Source organism: Mesocricetus auratus, unplaced genomic scaffold (assembly GCF_017639785.1).
Source record: "Mesocricetus auratus isolate SY011 unplaced genomic scaffold, BCM_Maur_2.0 Super-Scaffold_100010, whole genome shotgun sequence".
Lineage (NCBI taxonomy): Eukaryota > Metazoa > Chordata > Mammalia > Rodentia > Cricetidae > Mesocricetus > Mesocricetus auratus.
Genome location: NW_024429194.1, coordinates 18106926 through 18129767, shown reverse-complemented (window position 1 = coordinate 18129767; position 22842 = coordinate 18106926). Strand labels below are relative to the sequence as shown.

Below are 22842 nucleotides of genomic sequence, written 5' to 3'. Positions count from 1 at the left end.
ACGATTATCAAAGCTGACTAAACTGCCATAAACTTGAACTTGGGAAACACTTGGAAGACTAACCAAAATAAGCACACACACACACACACACACACACACACACACACACACACACACACACACACGCACGGCTTCCAAATAACCCATGGATTTCCAAATAGCCCATGAGAAATTAGGTGATACTGCTAAATGAATTATAAAGCAAATGGTATCAAAAAGTTTACACAATCTGGCTAACGTCATGCACATATGGGAACTCCAAGCCTTAAGTATGGTTACTACAAAGCAAGAAAGTGTGAAAAATATATTGAACTGAATACCTTAATCAGGAAACAAACAATATACCAAGCATATTGAAACCAGAGAATAAAATGAAACAAGGTTATAAGAGCAGCAATTGATTCTTATTCAATTCAACTGAATCAAGAAATTGAGCTTGGTTCTTTACAAATACTAAAACAACTAGTAAATCCCTAGTCCAACACTGGGAAGGAAAAGGAGAGATAACAACAATCCTACAGATAGTACAAAGATGAGAGCGTAGAGAACGTGACAAATGAAAACTTGGGTGGAATAAACTGAGATGAGAAGTAAGATGTCCAAACAGCCCCATCACTTCGGGGCACCAATCTTCCCACACAGAAACTCGGAGATGGTTCTCCTGGAGATTCTTCCAAACACTTCCAGGGTAATAACAGCTCTGCACTCTTCAAAAGGCTTGACTGGGTGGGCACACTAGGATCCACAGGCCAAATACAATCTAAATCTATGACCTGATTTTCATTCCATCTGTAAAACAGAGCAGGTTCTTACACTGATCTTAAGTAGTAGGAAGATGTGAGGTAGGGGTGCATTGGAGACTATGTGGTCAGCAGAGCTGTCTGACTCTACCAAAACCTTTGTCAATGATAGAATTAAGAAAGCACAACTCCATCACACTTTAAGAGGTCAGCATTAGCTTAAAATCAAATTTTAAAAGAAATTAAGCTGGGCAATGGTGGCACATGCCTTTAGTCCTAGTACTTGGGAGGCAGAGGCCTGTGTTATCTCTGGGTCTCTGCGTCAGGACAGTTCCAGGACAGACAGAGCTACACAGAGAAATGCTGTCAATAAATAAATAAATGAATAAATATGGGGACTACATAGGTATTATAGTCATAGTTACAGAACTGTAAGCCTAGATTAACATTTTTAAAAGCTGCCAGGTGTGGTAGCATATACCTTTAGTTCCAGCACTCAGGAGGCAGGGGCACATGGATCTCTGAGTTGGAAACCAACCTGGTCTCCGAAGCTAGTTCTAGGACAACCAGGGTTACACAAAGAAACCATTTCAAAGCAAACAAACACAAAGTCAATTGAGAAAATTTATCATTAGTCCAATAAAAAGAGAAAAATCTATCATTAATTAATGCATAAAAACTCTAACATATTAAGACAAACCAGTTAAAGTTTTAACTTTGCATACTAGGAGTGAGATCTGTGGTTCAACCTAAGGTTTTAACATGCTCTGATGAAAAAATCTCAGCACACTAACAACAATTGAGAACGCCCTTATCTTGACAGACCATTTACGCAAACCCTGCAGCAAATGACATTCTGGGAGTTTTCCTTCTTGCTGCAAGACCCCAATACAGAGCTGCTCTGCAGCTGACGGAAGATCACAGACAGCACAGAAAAACAGTCTAAATCTCAGCACACAGAACAGTCATCACCCAAACACTGTTCACTTTTCTGAAAGAATCTGTAGATAAACTAGTGTAAAAAGCAAATTATGTGACATGTCAGGTGACAAGGTGACTACAAAAAAATTGTATTTCTAAACATCATGAACAAAAAAGGTAAATTTGGAAACAAAACAGCAAAAAACAGAGAAATCTAACAAAAAGAAATAAAACCTCAACTATGAGAAATACAAAATAGATATTAAAGGCCAAAATAAACAGAAGCCCACACTCGTGGGTTGGAAAATCAGAAATAAAAGCTAATCCATATGCAAATCAACAAAATTTTAATACAGAGACTACAGTAGGTAACAGAAACGGACTTTAGACAATTGGGGAAAAAAAAACTCACAACCTAGCATAACTAGCTAAAAAACAGTAATTGCCTGAGATGGCTTTGTTGGCACAGGAGAAGAGAGCACTGGGTCAGAACAGTCTAGAACCAAACCCACTCTCATAGAGACTTGACTCGCATTGCACAGTGAAAGAGAAAGCATTAACCCTTCAGTGAGACACTGACCTAACCAAATATTAACATTAAAAGTGTCCAATCCCCACTTCACGCCACACTTAACAAAATCTAAGCCAAAATACATTTCTACTAAAAACTGTACAACACATCCTCAGGTCCTTCAGACAGACACAAATAAATCAAGTGAAATAATGTGTTACATTAAAATCAAAAGCATCTGTTAAATAAAAACACTAAGAAGAGAAAAAGGCAACCCATAGGATTGACAGAAAACAGCAGTAGGAATAACCAACAAAAAGACACATATCCACCCAATCTAAACAAAAAAGCTGCTACAAATCAGTAAGAAAAACAAAGACAAATTGGTTTCCTGAATCTCCATCCAGGAACTGAAGAGGCAACTTCCCCACCACCCACATACCACTGGTTTATCCATATGAAAGTGATCAGCATCTTTGGTTACACAGGAGGCTCAATTCAGCCAAAGCAGTAAAGATGAGAAGACATACAGAATACTGAAGATTACATGTGAGACAGACAGCACACTCACACAGCACACGTCAGAGCACACTTAGAGATCTGCTACATACAAGCAGAAGAACTCCAAGTGAAAACCATGCAAACATCAGTACCAAACGAAGGAATACCTGAGGTTAGCCCATCCAGTGAAACATATACCCACACATATCTACCTTGCAAACACTACTGAAAGGGGCCAGACAGAAAGAGCAAATACTGCATGACTTTGTTTTAATAAGCTTAAAAAACTCATGTAAGACAGAGTGAAGGGAGACACCACGCAGGGACACTGGTCACTTCTCTGCCTGCAGAGCAGGTCCAGGTGCTCTCCTTTCCTGAGCTCCCATCGAGGCCTCAAATCAATATGGAGGCTGGCATCCATCAAGAGAAAGCTCCCACATGGGAACACTTAGTTCTCATGTTTACCAAAAACAAACTCAACTCCCACCAAGGAAGGCCTGTCACAGGCAACCATAAAGGAACAAAGCAAGCGCTAAATGCTGGCATGCCTGCAGTGGTGAACACACACCCTGAAAGAACTCGTGCAGATGCACTTCAGTTTCGGAGCTCAGATTCTTAGTGACCACAGGGCATGGCCAGGGCTGAGGAACCAACACTGACATTCAGTTAATGGCTAAAATCATGACTTTCCCTGGCTTTCCTACATTTTCCATGGTTTCCTACTCTGGACCCCCATCCAGGAATTCCACCTTTCCCCAGATGCCTCCTGGTTTTTATAGCCTCAGCAGATGAGAGGGGCTGGCAAGTTTGTCTGGATACCTCTTCCAGGGTCCACTGGTTAGGGCTTGACAAGCCATCTCATCACACAAACAAGAGTCAGGTCTAGAACACGCTCGTGCTCTGAGCTCCACATTGGCTGTACAGAACAGCTGTTTGTCAGGAGAGTGGCAGCCAGGAAGTGTGACAGGAACAACAATCTGAAAATGTGGCTATCACCGTCAGGCTATACCTGAGATTCTGCCATTTCCCTTCAGCTCTGGGAAGGCTGCACCGGTAGCTCACACCAAAACTAAGCCTTCACAGACACTGAGACTTCTATGAGACTGACTCACCATGGGTAGTTCCAATAACAGAAAAGTTTAACAATACTAATAGGGAGGGATCAGGACTCCAAAGAGTCAATAAAATATGGTCCAAACCTGACAAGCAAGGAAATCAAATGCTTCCTTCATATTGCGGTGATTAGCAGCCACGTCAGACAGTTGCTGCTGGGTTTGACATTCTGTGGCTCTTCCTTTCGTCTGAGCCACCAACTTCCTTCCAAAAATGAGGACAAATTAACTGCACATCCACGTATCTGAGCAGAGCCAGCAGCTCCCAAACAAATGGCAGCAGCAGAGACCGGATGCACCCACCATGGTCCTGGCTGTGTGTGGCAAGGCTTTCCAGGAACAGAGGAGCAGACAAGACAACTAGCTTCCGCTGAGGTCTGCAGGCCAGGCCCCTGTGGAATACATGCAGTGCCGACTGGACCCACGCCAGACTGGGGACAAGCTACAAATGAGACTAGCAGCACTAGTCTGTTTCTGCACATTGCTTCACCTTCAGTAGGGACAAAGAAAAAGAACAGAGGAGAGACTCCCATGGAAGGCCAGGCCACATACATATCCAGGAGGCCCTGTCTGGCAGTGGTACAATGCAGACCACCTGCTGGCCTGGCACTGAGACTGTTCACTGAAGTAGAGACAAGGGTCCAAAAAAGGCATGTTGAAAATGGCTCTAGGCTGGCATGGGCCATGCCTTATCTCAGACCTAGAAACACATTATTTCTTATGACTCCCCAGTGCACCTCCCCGGCAGCCCAATGATGCCACACACCCAAAGGCAAAATTGAACTTCCTCTTCATTACCTACAAGTTTCCTCTACACAGCCTGGCAGCATCAGCCTCTGCCCATCACTCTCCTCTACAAATCTTCAATCAGGATCTTGAAAAGCCCTTTAGTCACCTCAGCAACAATGTAGTAACCTTTGTGGTTCAGAATGACAACTGCCCAAGATTCGCTGATGTAAATCCAAGTCGCTAAATTCACATTTATTCATATTACGTATTTTAAGTCTAAAAGTGGCACCTGATCCAATGTTCTATGTTCACTATGTAAATCAGGACGAATTTAAGTTCTGATATTTTTCTAGGCGGGTCCCCTGTGTGTACTGCAATGACCTTGGGACTCTTGGGGACTGAGACACAGTTTAGAACCAACAGAAGCCATAGCACTCGATAAGATCTGACCTCTGCCAATCCCAAAGTCTCTGTGAGCACCCAAAGCAAGAATACAGCCAACACCAACATTTCAAAGCCCTCACTCAGGCAGGGGACTCCACAGCATCCAGAGGGGCCTAGCATGGACCTGAAGCTCCTGCCCAGTGCTGAGATCTATCAGGAGCTCAAGTTAGTTTCCCAGGGTCAGAATTTTATTTTCAGACAGATATAAATAAAACTCACTTTGAAGGCATTCAGGCAAGCTACTAAGAGAAGGTACCTGAAATTTAACAGTGACTGGTGAAACTATAAAAGGTCTGAAACTAGAAAATATAGAGCTTGAGTTTATAGAAAGCAGTGGTGAAGATATTATCGTCACAAACAATTTTAAACAGTGCTCAAGCTGAAAGTATTTCCCATGGCATGGCTGTAACCCCAGCACTCGCGTGACTGAGGCAGGAGAATCTTGAGTTCAAGTCTACCCTGGGCCATATGGTGAGTTTCAGGCCAACCTGAAACAAAGAAACAACAACAAAAATCAACTAAGATGAATATAGCAACTCAAATACTTGGAACTGCCTGTCCACTCCTATTTAAGCAAAGCCCTCTCACTGTAGAGGTATCTGGGTGTTAGCTATACAACTCCTTGCTGCCTGGTAAAGACCTTTGCAAGGCAACAGCACAGATCATCCACTTGCCTAGCTCCCAACTTCTATCAATTACACAAGCTTGAAGGAAAATCAAACTGTTCCCTCTCCTCAGCATGGCCCAGAAAGCCCTCAGACCACCAGGTTCAAGGTCTGTAGTCCCCTAGCTCAAGGAAGTCACTGGTTGCATTCTCATGCTAATACATGCCTGAGTGGAACTGAGTTGCACTGAGTCAGCTATAGCCTGTAAGTGGACACGACCATCCCTACCTGATCTCCCCCTCTACCAGGAGATGTTTACAAGCTGCTACCCAAGACTGGGAAGACAGAAGAGACCCAGATCACTGGCAGACAGGAAGGTAGATGAATAACTAGACTACTTCCAGAGGCTGGGAAGGAGCCCCACAGCGAACAGCTCAAAAGAAAGACCAGCCTGCCACCTAAAGCCCAGCAGGTGCATTTCTTGCAGGCCAAACATCACGGGACACTGAAGCCATAGTGGGCACCCCAAAGCCCCAGCTTCAGTCCCAGCAGTGGTGCTGGGGGGATGCACTACTACCATACAGACTGTGGTAACTACCTGAAGGGATACACAAATACACTCCCTCAACTGCCTACAGAGGACAGTGACACCTATACAACTTAGAAAAGAACCACTTTCCTAGATGGGAATGCCCTTTGCAGACCCAGGACTCTCAGAGCAAGGCCCACCAATGAGGATATCTGTGCCTTGTGGTCCTTGACCCTTGGTTGAGTACCTCCACTCTGAGGCAGGCCCCTTGTTTGCTACCTGCCCTAATGCTGCTGCGAGAGAGAGACAAAGGTCACTGAAGATCTGGTTCCCTTCTTGGATACCACACTCAGGCCCCGGCTCACTGCCAATGCCCATGTAGGCTAGCTATCCAGGGGACCTTAACCTCCCACTTTCTTCCATCACTATGGTGACCACCAGGGGTTCAAGTGTCCCCACCCACAGCCCCAGGCACAGTATGAAAAGAACTCTGCATGGCTCCAGGTTACACAGAAGCTTCCCAAGGAAAATGCTTGCATTCCCTGCATCCAGTTTCCCAGGTCACTACCTCAAGCTTTCTAAACACCTTCAAGCCCTGGTTTATAAGAAAGACTATGTCTCTTGAGCCCTTTCAATAGAACCAGAACAAAGCACTGGGCCTAGGCAGATGACTCAATGGCTAAGAGTATTCTTTTAGAGGTTCTGAGTTCCATTCCCAGTACCCACACGGTGGCCGTGTAACTCCAGTTCCAGGAGTCCAGCACCCTCTTCTGGCCTCGGTGGGCACTGCATGCACGTGATACCTAGACATACACGCAGACAAAACATCCATACACATGAAATAATCAATAAATCCATTTTTATTTTAATTTTTAAAAAAACTACCACTAACCAGAAAGAGGGATACAGGAGAAGGTAGCCACTTCACTTGACCAGTCATAAGGAGCCCCTGCAGCTCCAACTAGTAAGGTAATGTGTACAGATAGGTCTGCACACTTCACTGGGAGGGGCATGGAACTGACGAATCCTTCTTATGGACTGGCTCCATGACAAGACGAAAATAAGGAGCATCAAGAATTCTGCATTATGCTGCCGGCTGGATATGGGTGGGAGGGGCTTCCACTAAAAGCAGAGTAGCTTGCTCTTAAGACTGCATGCATTAGAAACTGTAACCCCACAGTTTTCTCGGAACACTAATACTGCCAATAGTGAGGTCTTTTAAGTCAACAAGTCACAGAGAAGCAGGGCTCTAATTAAAGTCCACTTTCTCCAAGAGATTTCCTGGGAGAATACAAGAAGAGCACACCAGCTGTGAGTGCAAACTAATCAAAGTGGGGCCTGTAGCTCTTCCAGTGGAAGCTTTAACACCTTCTGTGAAAGTCTAAATGTTGGTGTTCCCCACCCAGCATAGCAGCACTAAGAAGTGAGGCCACAGGGAAGAGATGAAATGTGAGGACAACACCCAGAGTATATTGAGGGCCCTTCAATAGGGAGTAGCTCCTGGCACCATCACAAAAGAAGGCAGCAGGGTGGGAGCAGGCAGAGGCCAGGGAAGCCCTCACCAGACAGAGTCCTGATCTTTGCCTTCCAGCCTCTAAAAATATACCACAAACTTCTGTAGACTTAAGTCCTATCACCAAAGGGGTTTTATTACAGCAGCAGGAAGGAATGGAGACATGGGAACTAAACAACCAAAATACAAGGGGCAGTCTTCTAAAAACTGATCTGAGAGTTTAGAATTTAAAGGCAGAGGGGCACAGGAGGGAGCTGGGGTTAGAGCTCAGTCAGGAAAGTCCTTGCTGTACAAGTATGAGGACTTGAGTTCAATCTCCAACACCCATGTAAAAAGCTGGGCATAGCGGCATGTATTTGTAATCCCAGCACTGCGGAAGTGGAGGCAGAAAGATCCCTGGGGTCCCTGGCCAGTCAGCTTACCCTTATCAGCAAGCCCCAGGTCCCAGTGAGAGACCCTTGTCTCAAAAAACAAGGTGTGCAGCTCCTGAGGATGACAGCTGAAGTTGACCCCTGGCCTCCACATGCACACACAAGCATTGTACACACACACACACACACACATGCACCCATACATACACACATGAACACATAACTGCCCATCCCAATCTTGGTCATTCAAGGGCTGATATGCCTGGACAATAACCAATCCCACAATCTAAAGGGAATATGGAGCCAAAAGCTGATTTTGGTCTTGTGAGAACGTCACTGAATGCAGAAAACAAATTCATCCTGTTAATGACCACTAAATAAGAACACCAAGATACTTTAACCAACTTCATAGATTTTTACCAATGCTATCTCTGATGCTATTTGTAAAAGAAATATAAGTAGCCACATCTCTCTTTTTTTTTTTTAAACACATAAGCGTTACCTATAGCTCCATGACTTCTTTTCTGACACAGTAACAGCAGGAGTTAGGAATGGCTGAAATGCTGAGCAGTGCTTTGTCAGCGATCCTGAGCTGCTCAGAGCACTTGATGAAAGCCAAGTGTGAGCCTACCTTCTCACTTCATTTGTTTTAATCATCACAGTGCTCCTCGGTACCCATTTCTTATGTTCTTATGAAATAAGCAGAGAGGTGCTGAGGAGAAGCACTAAATTTCACCCAAATTTCCAAATTAACATGGTTGAAACACACCTAATATGAAATACATAGTGAAAAACCAGAAGTCCTAGGATGGTTGAGTTAGGATAACTAAGACCCATGGCAGTAAGGTCAGAGCCTCTATCTAGACATGGTGAGATCATGACCACACAAACTGCAACAGCACACCCAACTCTCTCCTCCCTGTATTCTGAGCCTTGTCTCTAACAGGCCAGCTACCCCAAGGCAACAAGCATCATATCCTGCTCTTCAGACTCAGCCAGTGCAGCTCTTCTGGGGGAACATCTTCCAATGTACACAGCTCGTCTGGGAGCTTGTACAATCTGCCTAGCCTTTCTCATGGCAAGAATCATTCCATCCCCAAAGTGCCTGCCTGGCCTGGAATGTAGAGAGGATGACTAGACGTATTTGGGCCCAAAGCACCCAGAGTTCTGCTGCCCACAGAGAAGCATGTGTGGGTCACGGATTCCAGCTCCTGGCTGGCCTCCAAAGCACTGTCTAACCTCAACCTAGGCAGTTATTCGATGGCAGGCAATACTGGTTTCCTCACCCACACAATGGTACGATGGCTTTCCAGTTCACCTCACAAGGTTATCACGCCACATAAATGTAATAACTGGGAAGCACAATTCAGAACGAACTTGCTATTCATTCTGGTCCCTTAAAAGCACAGCGGTGTTTGACTTGGAGTAAGCAAGTAATCAATGCTGATTTATGATCACTATAAGTTTTAAACACCTACGGTTAAACAGAGTCAGTTCTTCAGTTGGAACAGTTCTCGGCCTCGCATAAACCAGCTCTGGAGGCGGCATGCATCTGCACACCTGTCCACATACAACCTACCCCCACTGCCGGGCGCTGCAATTATGGCCTTTCTGTTCCAGCACCAAGCTGTGCTCAATGGTTCCTAATGACTCGAGTATTGAGTTTTCTATGTCAAATACATACCAGGAGTTCATTCTTAAATTTCAATATCATTAATCATCTAACATTCAGCATCTCAGAACTCAGAAATTTGCATTTCTACAATGGGGGCTTTGAAAGAAGGACACAAATGCAAATGCTCCCCAAACTGTGTAAGAATTTTCAGAAAATTGCCAAAACAAACCATCAGCACACCATTGACAGTGAATATTCTGAGCTCTTCCTAGTGACAGAGTATTCGTGATTTTTAAAAGACAAAACACAATTTGAGGATTGAAAAAAAAAATAGGTTGAAAAATAAGTCCTTATGTCTACATGATTTCCAGAACAAATCTTGACTGATTAAGATCCCAGATAATCACAGCATGGATAAGCCAGGGTGGTGACAACTTGAGAGCTACACATGCTACTGGGGTGGCGGCTGGGAAGATGCCAGCAAGATACATGTGCTAGGAGCTGGGCAGGAGGCAACAGGATGTACACGAAGCATTCTGGAAGCCTTTCCTTCAGAAAACAGGCTGCAGCACTCCCAGGATTAATTAACACACTCCCACCCAACTCTGGTCCATTGCCTGAGGCATCTCACATCCTTATCCAGAGAACTGGATGCACAAACGGAAGAACTGGTCACTTCTCCATGACCCTGGCCAGCTCAGTCTTGCTCCCCACTGTCCAAAACCCTCAGAGTGGCTACCTCCTGGTGCTCTCTCCCAGATCTGTATGAAGCTGCTCTCTCTTTGCTTACACTCCTAGGCCTCCTGCTACACTTAACTGCCTATGCACCTGTCCTACAGACCTATTGACACCAGCCATGGTCTATGGTGGTCTCTTACACCTGGCCTCACTAGGAGTCTGCAACTCACCTGCTACCAGCTGCCCAGAACTCACATCTGTATGCATCACAGTCCACAAATTCATTCTCTCTCCTACTGTGCAGTATCCCTGAAACATACACATTGCAGAGCAGCATGTAAAAGCTACAAAAAATCTTCCTTTATGATACAAGCTCATTACCATTTAATTTCTTCATTACTACATAATAACCTTGGCAGTCAAACTGGTTGAAATAAATAAGACTCAAGACCATACAAGTGAAGGCATGCATCTTTAATCCCAGCACTTAGAGGCAAGAAACAAGAGAAACCCTGTGAGTTCAAGGGTAGCCTGGTCTACATAGTGAGTCCAGGCTAACCAGGGCTATATAATGAGACTCTGTCTTCAAAAAACAACAAACAAAAAAGTAAGGACTAGAGCACAAAGATGGAAAGAATCTAAGGATCTCCGCTCAGCCCAGGCCAAGGGCAGAGGGCCTCTTCCTGGAGACTGGAGAACAACCCTAGTCATTACGTTGTATTGACACAGCCTTCAGAGCCTTCCATGTGATGGTTCAGACTGACAGAGAATTTTATTAAACTATAGAATGGACCAAACTAAAGCACTAGTCTTGGATCACACATTCTTCCCTCAAAGTGGTTACTTTATTTGTAACCTGACACTGGCTAGGGAGAGATAGGAAAACAGGAAGAAGGATCCAGGCTCTGCCTGACTGGCTTCCTATCTGAGGCCATCAGCTAGGTCATCACAGAAGTCTCCTAAAGGATATCTACTTTCTCTAAGCAGATACTGTCAAACAAGGAAATTCAAACACACTGCAGACACAGGGTAGTGTCAAAAATGAGTGAGTGACCAGGTGACAATGCTTGAGTTTCCTGGTAGCCAGTCAGTTACTGACACCTAAGTGCACTTTAACATCAAGAAAGACAAGGGCAATTATTGAAAGGGAAATGGACAGGAAATAAAGAATGGCTGCTTGTTCTTCCAGCAGACCTCAAGCAGCTCAGTCCTCACACTGCTATGAACATGGGACCTGCCTCCCTGTCAGAGGTCTAGGAGCTGAGTTCACCACAGCCTGCCTGGGCATATCCCAACACTGAGGGCTTCAGTGCAGGATGAAACCAGCAGCACCATTCAACCCTCCTTCCACAGAGTCTTCACAAACTGAACCAACCCAAGCCCTTTCCTCAGGCTGCTCACAGCACTGGAAACAGTTATTTAGAGCAATAAATCCCAACAGCTAGGCGGCTTTTACGTCAGAGAGCCAGGGCCTGGCTCTAGCAAAGTCCAAAAAGAACGGCAATAAAATCCTAACGCAGGCCTCACCCAGCACCACAGGGAGTTTAAAGGAAAACAGAGGAGAGGAGTTATACACAGCAAATAAAAAGGCCACTTCATCACCAGGCCAAAGCCAAGCTGCCCTGCCAATGTTAGAGACGGCCCAAAGGCCACAAGACTCCACCAGGACCTAATGCGCCACCAGCACTGCACCAGGCCACACAGGAACAGGTAGGAGTGAGCCAGGCAGATCAGGGCATGGGACCAGAGAGAAGACACTGGAATCACAGACAGACAACTACAAGACAGTGACAAGGACCAGCATGACTATCCTGGTTCCCTAGCTTTATACAGCATAGTCAGAAGTCTCCTGATCCAGATAGCAAACTAAAGGCTGGGGAACTCTGTGAAAAAAGCTGTAATTAACCTATGCACGGCTTCAGGTTCAATTCCCAATATTAAATTCCCCAATATTAAAAAAAAAAAATCAATGAATTAGGTAATTAGCTATTAATTCTCTTTCTTCCCAAAATCCACTAAATTCAAAATATAAATAAACTATGAAAAGATTCAGGGCAATGCCTAACAACTAGAAAAGCCCAGAATATTTATTCTACAGGCCCTGAAACTACAGGGCCAAGAGGCAAGTATGTCTCACCAGTAAAGACCTATGGCCTAGGCACAGAGCCAGCTCCCTTCTTGGCCATTCAGAGCTGTGATGTGCCATGTGGAGGACACCTGTTATATGACTGCAGAAAACAATCTGCAGAAGACCAGAGGGCTGGAGAGGCAGGAGTCTCAGTCAACTCCAAGCCCTGAACAAACAGCCCAGTCACAGAGATGTAAACATTCTGAGAAAAAGAATGGTGTCAGCACAAGGCAGCTCTATCTAACCCAGAGGCACACACACCTTGACCCAAGGAGAAGAGCCACCTAGAAGTCCTAGGAGAGAGAAACAAGCAAAGGGGCTGGAGGTGCAGCTTGGTGATGGAGTACTTACCTGGTGTGCAAAAGGCCCCAAATCTGATCCTCAACGGAGGAAGGGAGGGAGGGAGGAGAAATAAGTGAGCAATGATGGATAAAATTCCCCACACGAAGGGCAAAGACTCTCTGAGGGAGAAATCCAGAATCCAGGTGACCCCATTTACAAGGATAAGGACTGAAGAAGGTGGCTGGGAAAAATCAGAAGTAAGTAGATGGGGCAAGATCCATTAACCAAAAACAGGCGAGTATTTTACAGAACAAAATAAACGCCGAACTCTGGTAAGAGAGCTCATTAATCAAAAGAATAGTCATTAATTTTTAATTAAGCACTGGGGGAAAACACTGAAATATATAGAGAAAAATGATTAATAATGTTAAAAGACTATACCAAAATTACAACTACAATAGAACATTTTACTTTTCTCAGAAACCAAGAAGACAGAGTAGAGGCCATCCTGGCTTAAAAGCTAAACTGAGTTAATAGATATTGGTAACATTTAGGAAGAAAGTACAAATATTCTTGTACATAAATAGGTCATGCATATGTATGAGAGAATTTGAAACACAGTAAGTACTAAGATATATTTGCAAACTTTAAACCAACAACATAATAACAAGAGCACACTCCTCCTGGGTAGTGTGTGCAAGATCTGATTGTATCTGGTCAGGTCACATAGTATGTACCCCGTTTAAACAGCAAAGAAAACGTAGTCATTTTCTCCAGCATGCTAGCAGAAATAAAACAGACTGAATCTGCCCAGTGCCAGAGTGGAGAAAGGTAGGAAACTACACCTCCTTATATACTGCAATTAGGAAGCTGAGTTAGACAACATTGTGGAGCAATTTCAGTCATCCTAAAGACATTTTAAACCTGAATGTCTACTGACCCAGCTTCAATTTTTCAGAAGGTATCCAGGAGACACTTACAGTACTGCACATAATGTATTCCTAGTAATTGTGTGATGTCAACTTGGAGCTATTGTGAACACTGCCATAACCACATAAAGACAGTCACAAACTATCATAGAATGTTAGAGGTTTGTGTGAACACTGACACCAAGGATATTTATAGTACACTAACATGGAAAAACATCTAACACACTAGCTCACATCCACCTCACATACAGATGTGGACACATGTATCACTGTATGTTCACACACAGGAAAGATACACATCTCCATCTCACTGCAGAACAGAAGGCGTACCTACATACCACATCTACTATAGACATTTCAGTCTACACAGCTTAATTTTTTTCTATAATCACCATAGACCATTTCTGTAAAACAATCAATACATGAACAACTTAATCAATAAAACTCTCCTACCTAAATAAAACCTAGAACTCTGCCCTCTGAAGCTCTCAATCAAAGCCATTATGCCCCAGAGAAGTATGTGTGACCATTCTGTTCCCAGCAGTCCTGGAGAAAAGGGCCTAGACCCTAAGCCTCTATGCCTCTACCTCTACCCAATGGAGCAGGCTCAGAGGCAGGCTGACAGAGCCTCAAGCATCCACCCTAGCATCTGCCCAGCCTCCTGTGTGTCCCCAGTACAGATCCTGGCACGTAAAGCTCTAGACACTACACAATGCATCAGAAGTAGCCAAAGGCAGCTGGAAGTGTGCAGGTCAGGCAGGGCTCTCCACATTTATCTTGGTTCATGGTTTGCTACTTTCTAAGTCCAAGTCCCAGATGTATGTGTTAAGGCCCAAGCATGCAGTTTCTAATCCTGTTCTGCCCTTCCAGCTCCTTGACCTTAGACTAGTCCTTTGTCCCAGCATTTCCAAATGCATCTAGGGCTGTTGAGAATCAGAAAGGCTTGTGAAATGTTTAACATGGCACCAAAGAAAGCAAACTAAGACACTATATGGACTGTTGGAACCAAGGTTTCACCCCACCCTGAGTCATCACAGCAGTACTGCCCCTCACTTGCCCTGACAAGAATCTCACTCTGCAAGTTACCTGCTGGTATTTATCCATCACCTACTCAAGCACAATTGTTTTTCCTGACATCAAGGAAAGTGCCTGCTATTGGAGTGGGAATGCAAAGCCAGGGCATCCTCTGAATCTCCAGGAGGTCTACATTAGCCCCTTGAACCAAAAGACAAGAAACCCCAGTTACTGAGCACCTGGTGATGCTGCAAACCAACAGCAAGTACCACAAGAAAGCAAAATCTGAACTGGACAAGCAGACTGCAGTGGCAGCAGCAACACATCTGTAAAGAGGAACACTAGAAACCAAAGATGCGGGCCTTACCTGGATGGCTTTGGGAGCTCATTGCTAGCAGTGTCAGCGCCTTAAGTTCAAAATGGCTCAAAATGTCCACGTAAACAGTAGCTCCAACCAGCTCCAAACTTCCACCAGCACATGCAAGTACAAAACTGAGGCGGCTCGGGTCCCAGCTGCGTAAACTCGAAGTCTCACTGGCAGGGTCTTGTAAACCAAGTAATCCACAAGAAGAGAAGTTGTCACCTGGCCTTGCAGAGGTGAACCTACATGGTCAGAGAGAAAGGAGCCCTCAGTTGGGATGTGAACACTGAATCTGGACAATACCACCAAACTAAGGAAATAGGTTTTCACTATTCTCTTTGTTTGTAAACCCAGGAATCAGAAAAAACAATTCACACCAAATCATTCCTATCAGCATGAACCAGTGAGGTTTGTCAAAAATCACATGTGAGCAAACACCACCGGTGAGCAATGTTCCTCATCACCACTGCACTGCTGACGTCCAATAGCTATGCAGTGGCTGGGCTGTTGAGCTGTTACACTCATGACAAAACCCAGCAGTATCCCTGACCTCCGCCCACCAGATGCCAGTAGCATTAGCCAATTATGACAGCCAGAAATGTCTCGGGAGTGGGGGGGGACGCAAAATCAACCTCAGCTTAAAGTCTTATCTAGAGATATCAACCACCCTTCCAGAAACATCCCCATCATCAGGCTTTTGGAAGGAAGTAGTATAGAACCTTGCCACTGATACAGATATATTCCAAGCTGCACTATTTTATGACGTGCACAGGGAAAATGCCACTATCCCACCTTGTCTCTCTTTTGATAAGCAGCCATCCAGACTTCTCTGCACACAGCTGCTACCATAAAATGTAGTTCAAATCCCCTAAGTTCTTTCTCATGTACCCATCTTTATAACTTCATTTTCCCAAGTTTATAAGGAATGCATGGCCATGCAGAAGAGTATCTGAAAAGCACCTGGGGTAGTCCCTCCCAAGAGGCAGGTGCTAGGTAACACCCAAACTCAGACCTTTTGTGCTGTACTTATCTTTCCCAGGATTTTGCCCAGAATGCATCCTACTCCCCAGCTGCCCTTTCCCAGGTCACTCTACACCACTCGAGAGGATTTGGGAAGACTGCAGGTTTTAGGGCACTGTCAAAAGCCCTAGATTTAACAGATTCTTCCCCAAACTGACTTTTCTACAACCCAGTCACTTCAGAGACAAGCCAATGAATGTCAACCCAAGACTACCTGACTGACACTGGCTCCAGTAACTACTGAGGCATCTATCTATATCTATCTCTCTCATTAAGAATGTGATGGATCCTTTTGTTTTTTGAGAGTTTCTCTATATAGGCCAGAATGGCTGGCCCTGCCTCTGCCTCTGCAGTGCTATAATTAAAGGCATCCACTAGCACATCCAGCCTATGTATCCTTTTATTAAGCAAGTCAAGTATTTTCCCCAGCTGTTTGCAACTAATCAGCTCATCATGTCAAGGACAGTCTCCAAACATGGGCTATTCAAGGTGGTTTCCAGCTTTGCACTATTGCCTACACCTATGTAACCCTTATCTTTATGACAACTGATACGCACCCAATAGCACCATGGCTTTTATTCATAGGTTCAGAACTTTTACTCCTCTCAGTCATGACACCACTTCTTTAAAGGGAGGCAACTGGCACAATTCTGCAAACCCCTTGATTCTGGCAACTTTGTAGCCATCTTGCACAAAGTCACATCTTGGCTAGTTATAAAAGTTTTAGGCCACACCATCCATCCTGTAATGCTGTTCCCTTGGCCCCATGGAATAGCCTAAGGTCAGTTACCCCAGAGTTCCTGTCTGCATAACTTTTAGGGCTGGGTATTGCTGATGTCGTTTTCTTCTGCCTACACACTACCATGTCTTTTTCTTTAGTCTGGAAATTTAAAAATACTGTCAGACGGTGTACCGCTAAGTGTCTCTTGATTCGTTTTGCTCACAGCAAGACCCTTTGAATACATTTCCATCTTCCTGCTCTGGAAAACGCTCAGTCACCCTTGATTATTTTTATTCAACTCATTCTGGCTTCTTGAGAGATTCTATACTGCTGCTGGACTCTCTCCACAGATCCCACCCCTCTTGCCTCAGACACATCTGTTGTTTATTCTGCATTCCCAGGCGGCCTCTCTGGTACATTCTGCACGTGACTGCTAAGATCTTCCACAGTATCAGCTTTCTTCATTGTAGTCATGATGCCATTTAAGTAAACTTTAAACACTGTTCTCCACTACTTCCCTTGCGAACTTTCATTTGGCCTGATTCTCTTTTTGACCATCCCACCCCTCACCCCATGCACCTTCATTTCTTGTAACATGTCTAGCCAATCTTGCAAAAAACTTTCTTCTGACTAAGACAGGAATCATGTTCTGAGGTGTGCTCTTAGATAGTCTGGATACTCTGCTGACAGGCCCCCAGATGGGGACTGTGGTTTTTCCTCAAAGAATAGCCTCTCAAGGCCAGAGCACTGCCCAAGCCCAACTTTCCAGGGTTACAGCTCCCACCCAAGGCTTCCTACAAACTCTCTAAGCTCCACTGATGGAGGGGAGGCCCTTGGAACAGAACCCAAGAGTTTTTGTTGTGACACAATACGTATGTTCTGGGAGGACTCATACTTGGCAAAACTGAACACTAGAAATACCAGGGCTTAGAAGAAGAATGAGGTTCATAACTAATACACTACAAAAACACATAATGAAAACATTACCACAGTTCAAAAAAGACACTAAATAGTCCTAACAAAAAGTCTAATAAATACAGAATTTTAAGATTTAAAAACAGTGACAACAATTTAAAGAGGATAAAGAGAAAATGCTTCTGAGTTTGGGATTTAAGGACAACTGAGCCCACTCTCACCTTTACCTGTGACTTTGTCAAATTGTCCAGCACTACACTAAGGGGCAGAGCTTGTCAGACATATATTAAGAGTAAGTTTTTGTACCAAGTAGAAAGAACCACCATGAGGTAGGACTGGAAATGGTGTAGAGACAGAAGGTCACTCATATAACATCAGTGTTCCCCAAGCAACAGAGACCCAGCTATATGCTACCTACACGAATGCATTTTCAATACAGACACATGCCACATAATGACATTCAACTCAACAACAGACTGCATATAGCAAATACAGCAGTGGTCACATTAAAAAGGATCATCATGTGACAATGTGGTCCTCTTAGCCTGTGTAATATTCACACAATGGCAATGATGACAAAGCTACACAATACATTCCTTCATAGAGCTGAGCTTGACTATGAAGTCACAAATAAACTAAAGAAAGGAAAAGATCTATCACACAAACCATGCAGGTTAAGTGCCACTGCCCAACTGACTCCACTTAGAATGCCCCCAAGAGATGATGAAGACCCCTCTGTGTGTCTGTGAGGGCCTTTCTAGAAGCAGGAACCGAGCACTAAGTGCCACCTTGATATAGGAAGCACTTCCCATAGACTGAGGGACCCAGAGAACGAAAGAGGGAACTGGAAGAGCTAGGCCAGCACAGCAGCCCACCTTTCTGCTTCCTAGCCCTGACCTGCTCTGCTCAGCCACACCCTCCCCACCATGATCAACTGAACCTTCTGAAATCATAAACCAACATAAACTCCCCTCCCTTACAGCTGTCAAGCATTTGGTCACAACAATAATAAAAGTAACTAATACACAAACATTAACCAAGAGCAATCTGTGAAGGAGACATTAGCATCAGATAAAATAAACTTTAGGCTCAAGTTATCACACAGGATGCGGAGGCCCAGTTCCTAATGGCATAAGGATCAGTAAACTGAAGAGTAAATGAAAACCACATTTTACACTACAAACAAAACTAAGAAAAGCATGAAGGAAATGGGCACATCAACCATTACAGCTAGGATCTAATGCTTATTCTCAGGGACTGTCACAACAGCAGACAGAAAACTAGCAGGACATTAGAATAAACACACACACACCTCAAGGTGACTCCATGACATTTACATAACAGTCCCTATACAAAAGCAGTGAGGTGCACTTTCCTCACTGTCCTTTAACACACAGAGCAAGCACTGAAACAGAACACCTTTAGGCCCATTAAAACTAGTACCATTAAGTTTAAAAGGACTCAAGTTGCATAAAATAAGCATCTTACTAAACTGGAATTAATTTAAAAATCAGTAACAACAGAAAAGTATCTTTAAAACCTAAAGTATATGCAAGCTAAATAATGCATTTCAGTTCACCACGCACCTGTGATCCCAGCATTTGGAAAGCAGAGGCAAGAGAATCAGCAGTTCAAGGCCATCCTCAATTACACAGAGTCTGAGAACAGCCTGTGCTACATGGAACCCTGTCTCAAAATAAACAACAAAACACTTCACAAATGAAGAAACTGGAAGGCACTTTGCAATGAATGAAAAACGGAAACACAATGAAATGCCCAGAGGGAAATTCTCGGCACTGAATCCGAGGTAGAAAAGGCTTCAATTCAAGAAATTAGACAAGAGCAAACTAAACTCCAAATAAACAACAAAGAGACAACAGCCAAAAGTAGAAATCAATTCAATGAAGAAAGAAAAAGAGGGCCAAACACGGTGGAGTACACCTGCAACCCAGTCGGTCACTCAGGAGGCTGAGGAAGGAAGACAGCAAACTCAAGACCTTACTGACAGTGAGTCCCCATCAGGAACACAGAGGGAAAGAAAGGGGAAAGGAATGTGATTCCAAAGCTTTAGTCAGTCTGATGATGAAACGCTATCAAGAAGAGGGAATGAACTACAAACCATACAAACAGCAAAAGGACAAAAGATAGCATCATAGACAACTTTATGCCAAGGACACATAAAATTAACAAGAGCCTTGAAAGACCTAAATGCCAATTATTTGGAAGGACAGAGACATAGCAGGATGTATCTTCTGGGTCCTAGATTCATCAGGGGGGCCCATTTGCAATTGTTGCCATTGTGGGGAGTCTGCCTGATGATGGCACTTGGCTTCCTTCTCTTATACATACTAGTTCAAATTCAATGCTGAGGGGCCCTTATCTTTGCATTTGGTCACTTGCATTAATGAAGACAGGTGAATATTTCCTCTGCGCAGTATACTATTAATCCAATGTTATCAACTTTCTCTGGCTTATTCACTTAGCTCTGTCTACTGGAGATCCATTACGTCAGCTGCTTGTGCTTTCCAGGCTTTCCATCTTTTTTGTTAAGCATTTGTTTACATCAACTCAGTACTGATGCCTAAGGTTCCAAGCTAACTAACCACTGCAAGATTTCTGCTAGTCACCCTTTCCTCATTTTTAACAGTGAGAAACCTGGCTCCTACAATATACAATGCATTGTTTATGTTCTTGTATACTCATAAGTAGTTTCAAAAGCCCTAAAATGACAAACAGGCTCATGAGGAGATGGTACCGGGCACTCAACGCTGCTTCTGTCCTCAGTCTGCCGAGATCCACCCAGCCTCACCAAGCCGCTCTTCCAGAGCTGCCCATGCATCACTTCAGGACAGTGGGCTGTGCTTCTGCAGAAAGCAGGCTTTGATGCCAGGGTACATGTGCCATTTGGTGTTTCTCCATTCTGATGGGTCTAAACTATTTATCATTTTCATACGTGGTGAGTAAGAAATAAAAACATGGCCTGATCTTAGTGGTGCTCACCTTTAATCCCTGCACTTAGGAGGCAGAGGGAGACAGATCTCTGTGAGTTCAGGCCATCCTGAGCTACATAATGAGACCCTGTCTCAAAAAAACCTAATAAATAAATAAAATACAAATTCAGTAGAAAAAGTATCTATAAAGGTAATTTTAATGTAAGGTTCTTGTAGTTTCCACATAGGTTTTTCTTGCTGAAGGAAAGGCTTCATACTATGGAACCTGATGCAAACACAAAGCAAAGCAACTAATACAACTAACCCAAAGGACCAACTTCAATCATCATGAACACTCTGCCATTCTTGCTCCATTCACATCTCCTTCTCAACATACTGAATGCCCAAATCTAACTGTAAATGGTTGCAGGTAGGTTCATCAACAACCTATTATGAGTTTGGTGGCTAGGGTTTTATTGTTGTTTGCTCGTGCACTGCCTAGGGCATGATGAAAATCAGCTTCAGAGCCATCTACTCAGAGCTCTGCTACCAGCAAGAAGGTTTTCAAAAGATGCCACCTTCCATGTGAGAGAGGCAGAGCCTACGGGGTCCTGATCAGAGAAGAACTCAGTGGGGACGGGCTGCTATGGCAGCACAAGACCGCTGAGGGCCGTCTCTAGAGCTGGGAACCCTGCCTTCCATGCAGTCACACACCAGCCTCTGGAGTTCCTTCTTGGCCAAAATAGTCCCCAGTGTCACTGCAGACTGTTTCAGAGCTAGGCTGGGCCAGGGCCCATGATCCTAAGAGAAAGACAATAGAAAAAAAAGGAAAAAAAAAAAGAAAATCTGGAAACAGACAGCTAGAAACGGGAGACCGATGAGCCAGGTCCAGAGACCATGTGCAAGCCATCTGACACAGGTATGGGGAAGCAGACCAAGGTAGGTCAGAAGACAGTTAGCGCATAGGCCTGCTGGCCCAGAGTGTTCCAGGCACCACACAAATGAGAAGACCATGTCTGTAAGAGCCAGAAAGAAGGTAAGTAACTTTGATTTACAGGTACCTTCAGGACACAGTGGCAGGTGTGCCATCCTGTTAACTGCAGTCTGAGACTGGGTACAAACTTCTACAAAGACATCTCTTGCTGCATTTCTCCCCAGGCTCCATACAGAATAAGTAGCATGATGGCTTCATGTGATAGGTTACCTGCGTTCCTCCCTCCTGTAACTTGGAAATTTTGAAATCCTAGTTGGCTTGACTTCATATGATGTAAAAACCCTTCCAATGAGCAAGTGTTAGAAGCTATTAATCTTAAGAGTATTCCTTTTAAAAATCTTTATGAAGCTCCAAAAAGAGGTGTGAGCAGAGAGGGCATGCTCTGTCCCTTACCATACTCAGTGGCTGGTGGAGTACCAGCCATCAGTTATGACACCATCAAGCAAGAAGTGACAAGACAGCAGAGTGACAAATGCAGATCATCTATAGAACACAGCAGATGCCACGCTTACCTCTCCAAACAATGCCATCTCTTGAGACCCTCACCAGAGCAACATGACATGAAAAAGAACTGGAAGGGTGATGTCACCATCCATACACAGTACACCATATGCACAGAAAACCTAGAACAATCAACCAAGAACTATCAAAATGCCTGTATTAGCTTAAGACTGCAAAGTAAGATGAGCAATATACCTAGAGATTTCTACACACCACGGACAAAAAGAAAATAACTCTGAGAAAACATTTATGATACCATCAGATTATCAGCAAATATCAAGGGCTAAATATATCAAAAGATGATAAGCTTATAAGCTTTATTGGAAATTATAAGAATAAAATAAGCAAAATTCAAAGATTTAAATAAATAAAACAATATTCTATGTATATGAATTTAAAGACCTAACAATGGTGCAGACATTGACATTCCCCAATTAACTGGTAGTCTATGCAATCACAATAAAAATTAAAATTAAGTCAGGTGGTGATAGCGACCTGGTCTACAAAGTGAGTTCCAAGACAGCCAGAACTGTTACACAGAGAAACCCTGTCTCAGAAAAAAATAATAACAATAAAATTATAATTTTTGTAAATTTACAAGTCAATATTATATTTTTATGAAGAAACACAAAGGACCTGGAAGACTTACATTCTCAATTATATTATATTGATTTATTATAAACAAGCCAAGGAACATAATAATCTAGTATGAACCCAATACAAGCAAGGTCATCTGGTAATAGTCAAGAGCCCACTCTGAATCCCAAGGTTTCAGTCT

At 43.8% G+C, this 22842-nt stretch overlaps 1 protein-coding gene across 8 annotated transcripts in view; it reads right to left on the bottom strand.

Moving 5' to 3' along the window:
• Positions 1-22842, bottom strand: part of Hdac4 (histone deacetylase 4) — a 247844-nt gene that overhangs the window by 200722 nt on the left and 24280 nt on the right. For all 8 annotated transcript variants that reach the window (XM_040753010.1, XM_013122142.3, XM_040753013.1 and 5 more), the window contains exon 2: positions 14990-15225. In XM_040753010.1, coding sequence (XP_040608944.1) covers positions 14990-15011 — 22 coding nt within the window. In that variant the 5' untranslated portion in view covers positions 15012-15225. The remainder of the gene's footprint in view (positions 1-14989; positions 15226-22842) is intronic.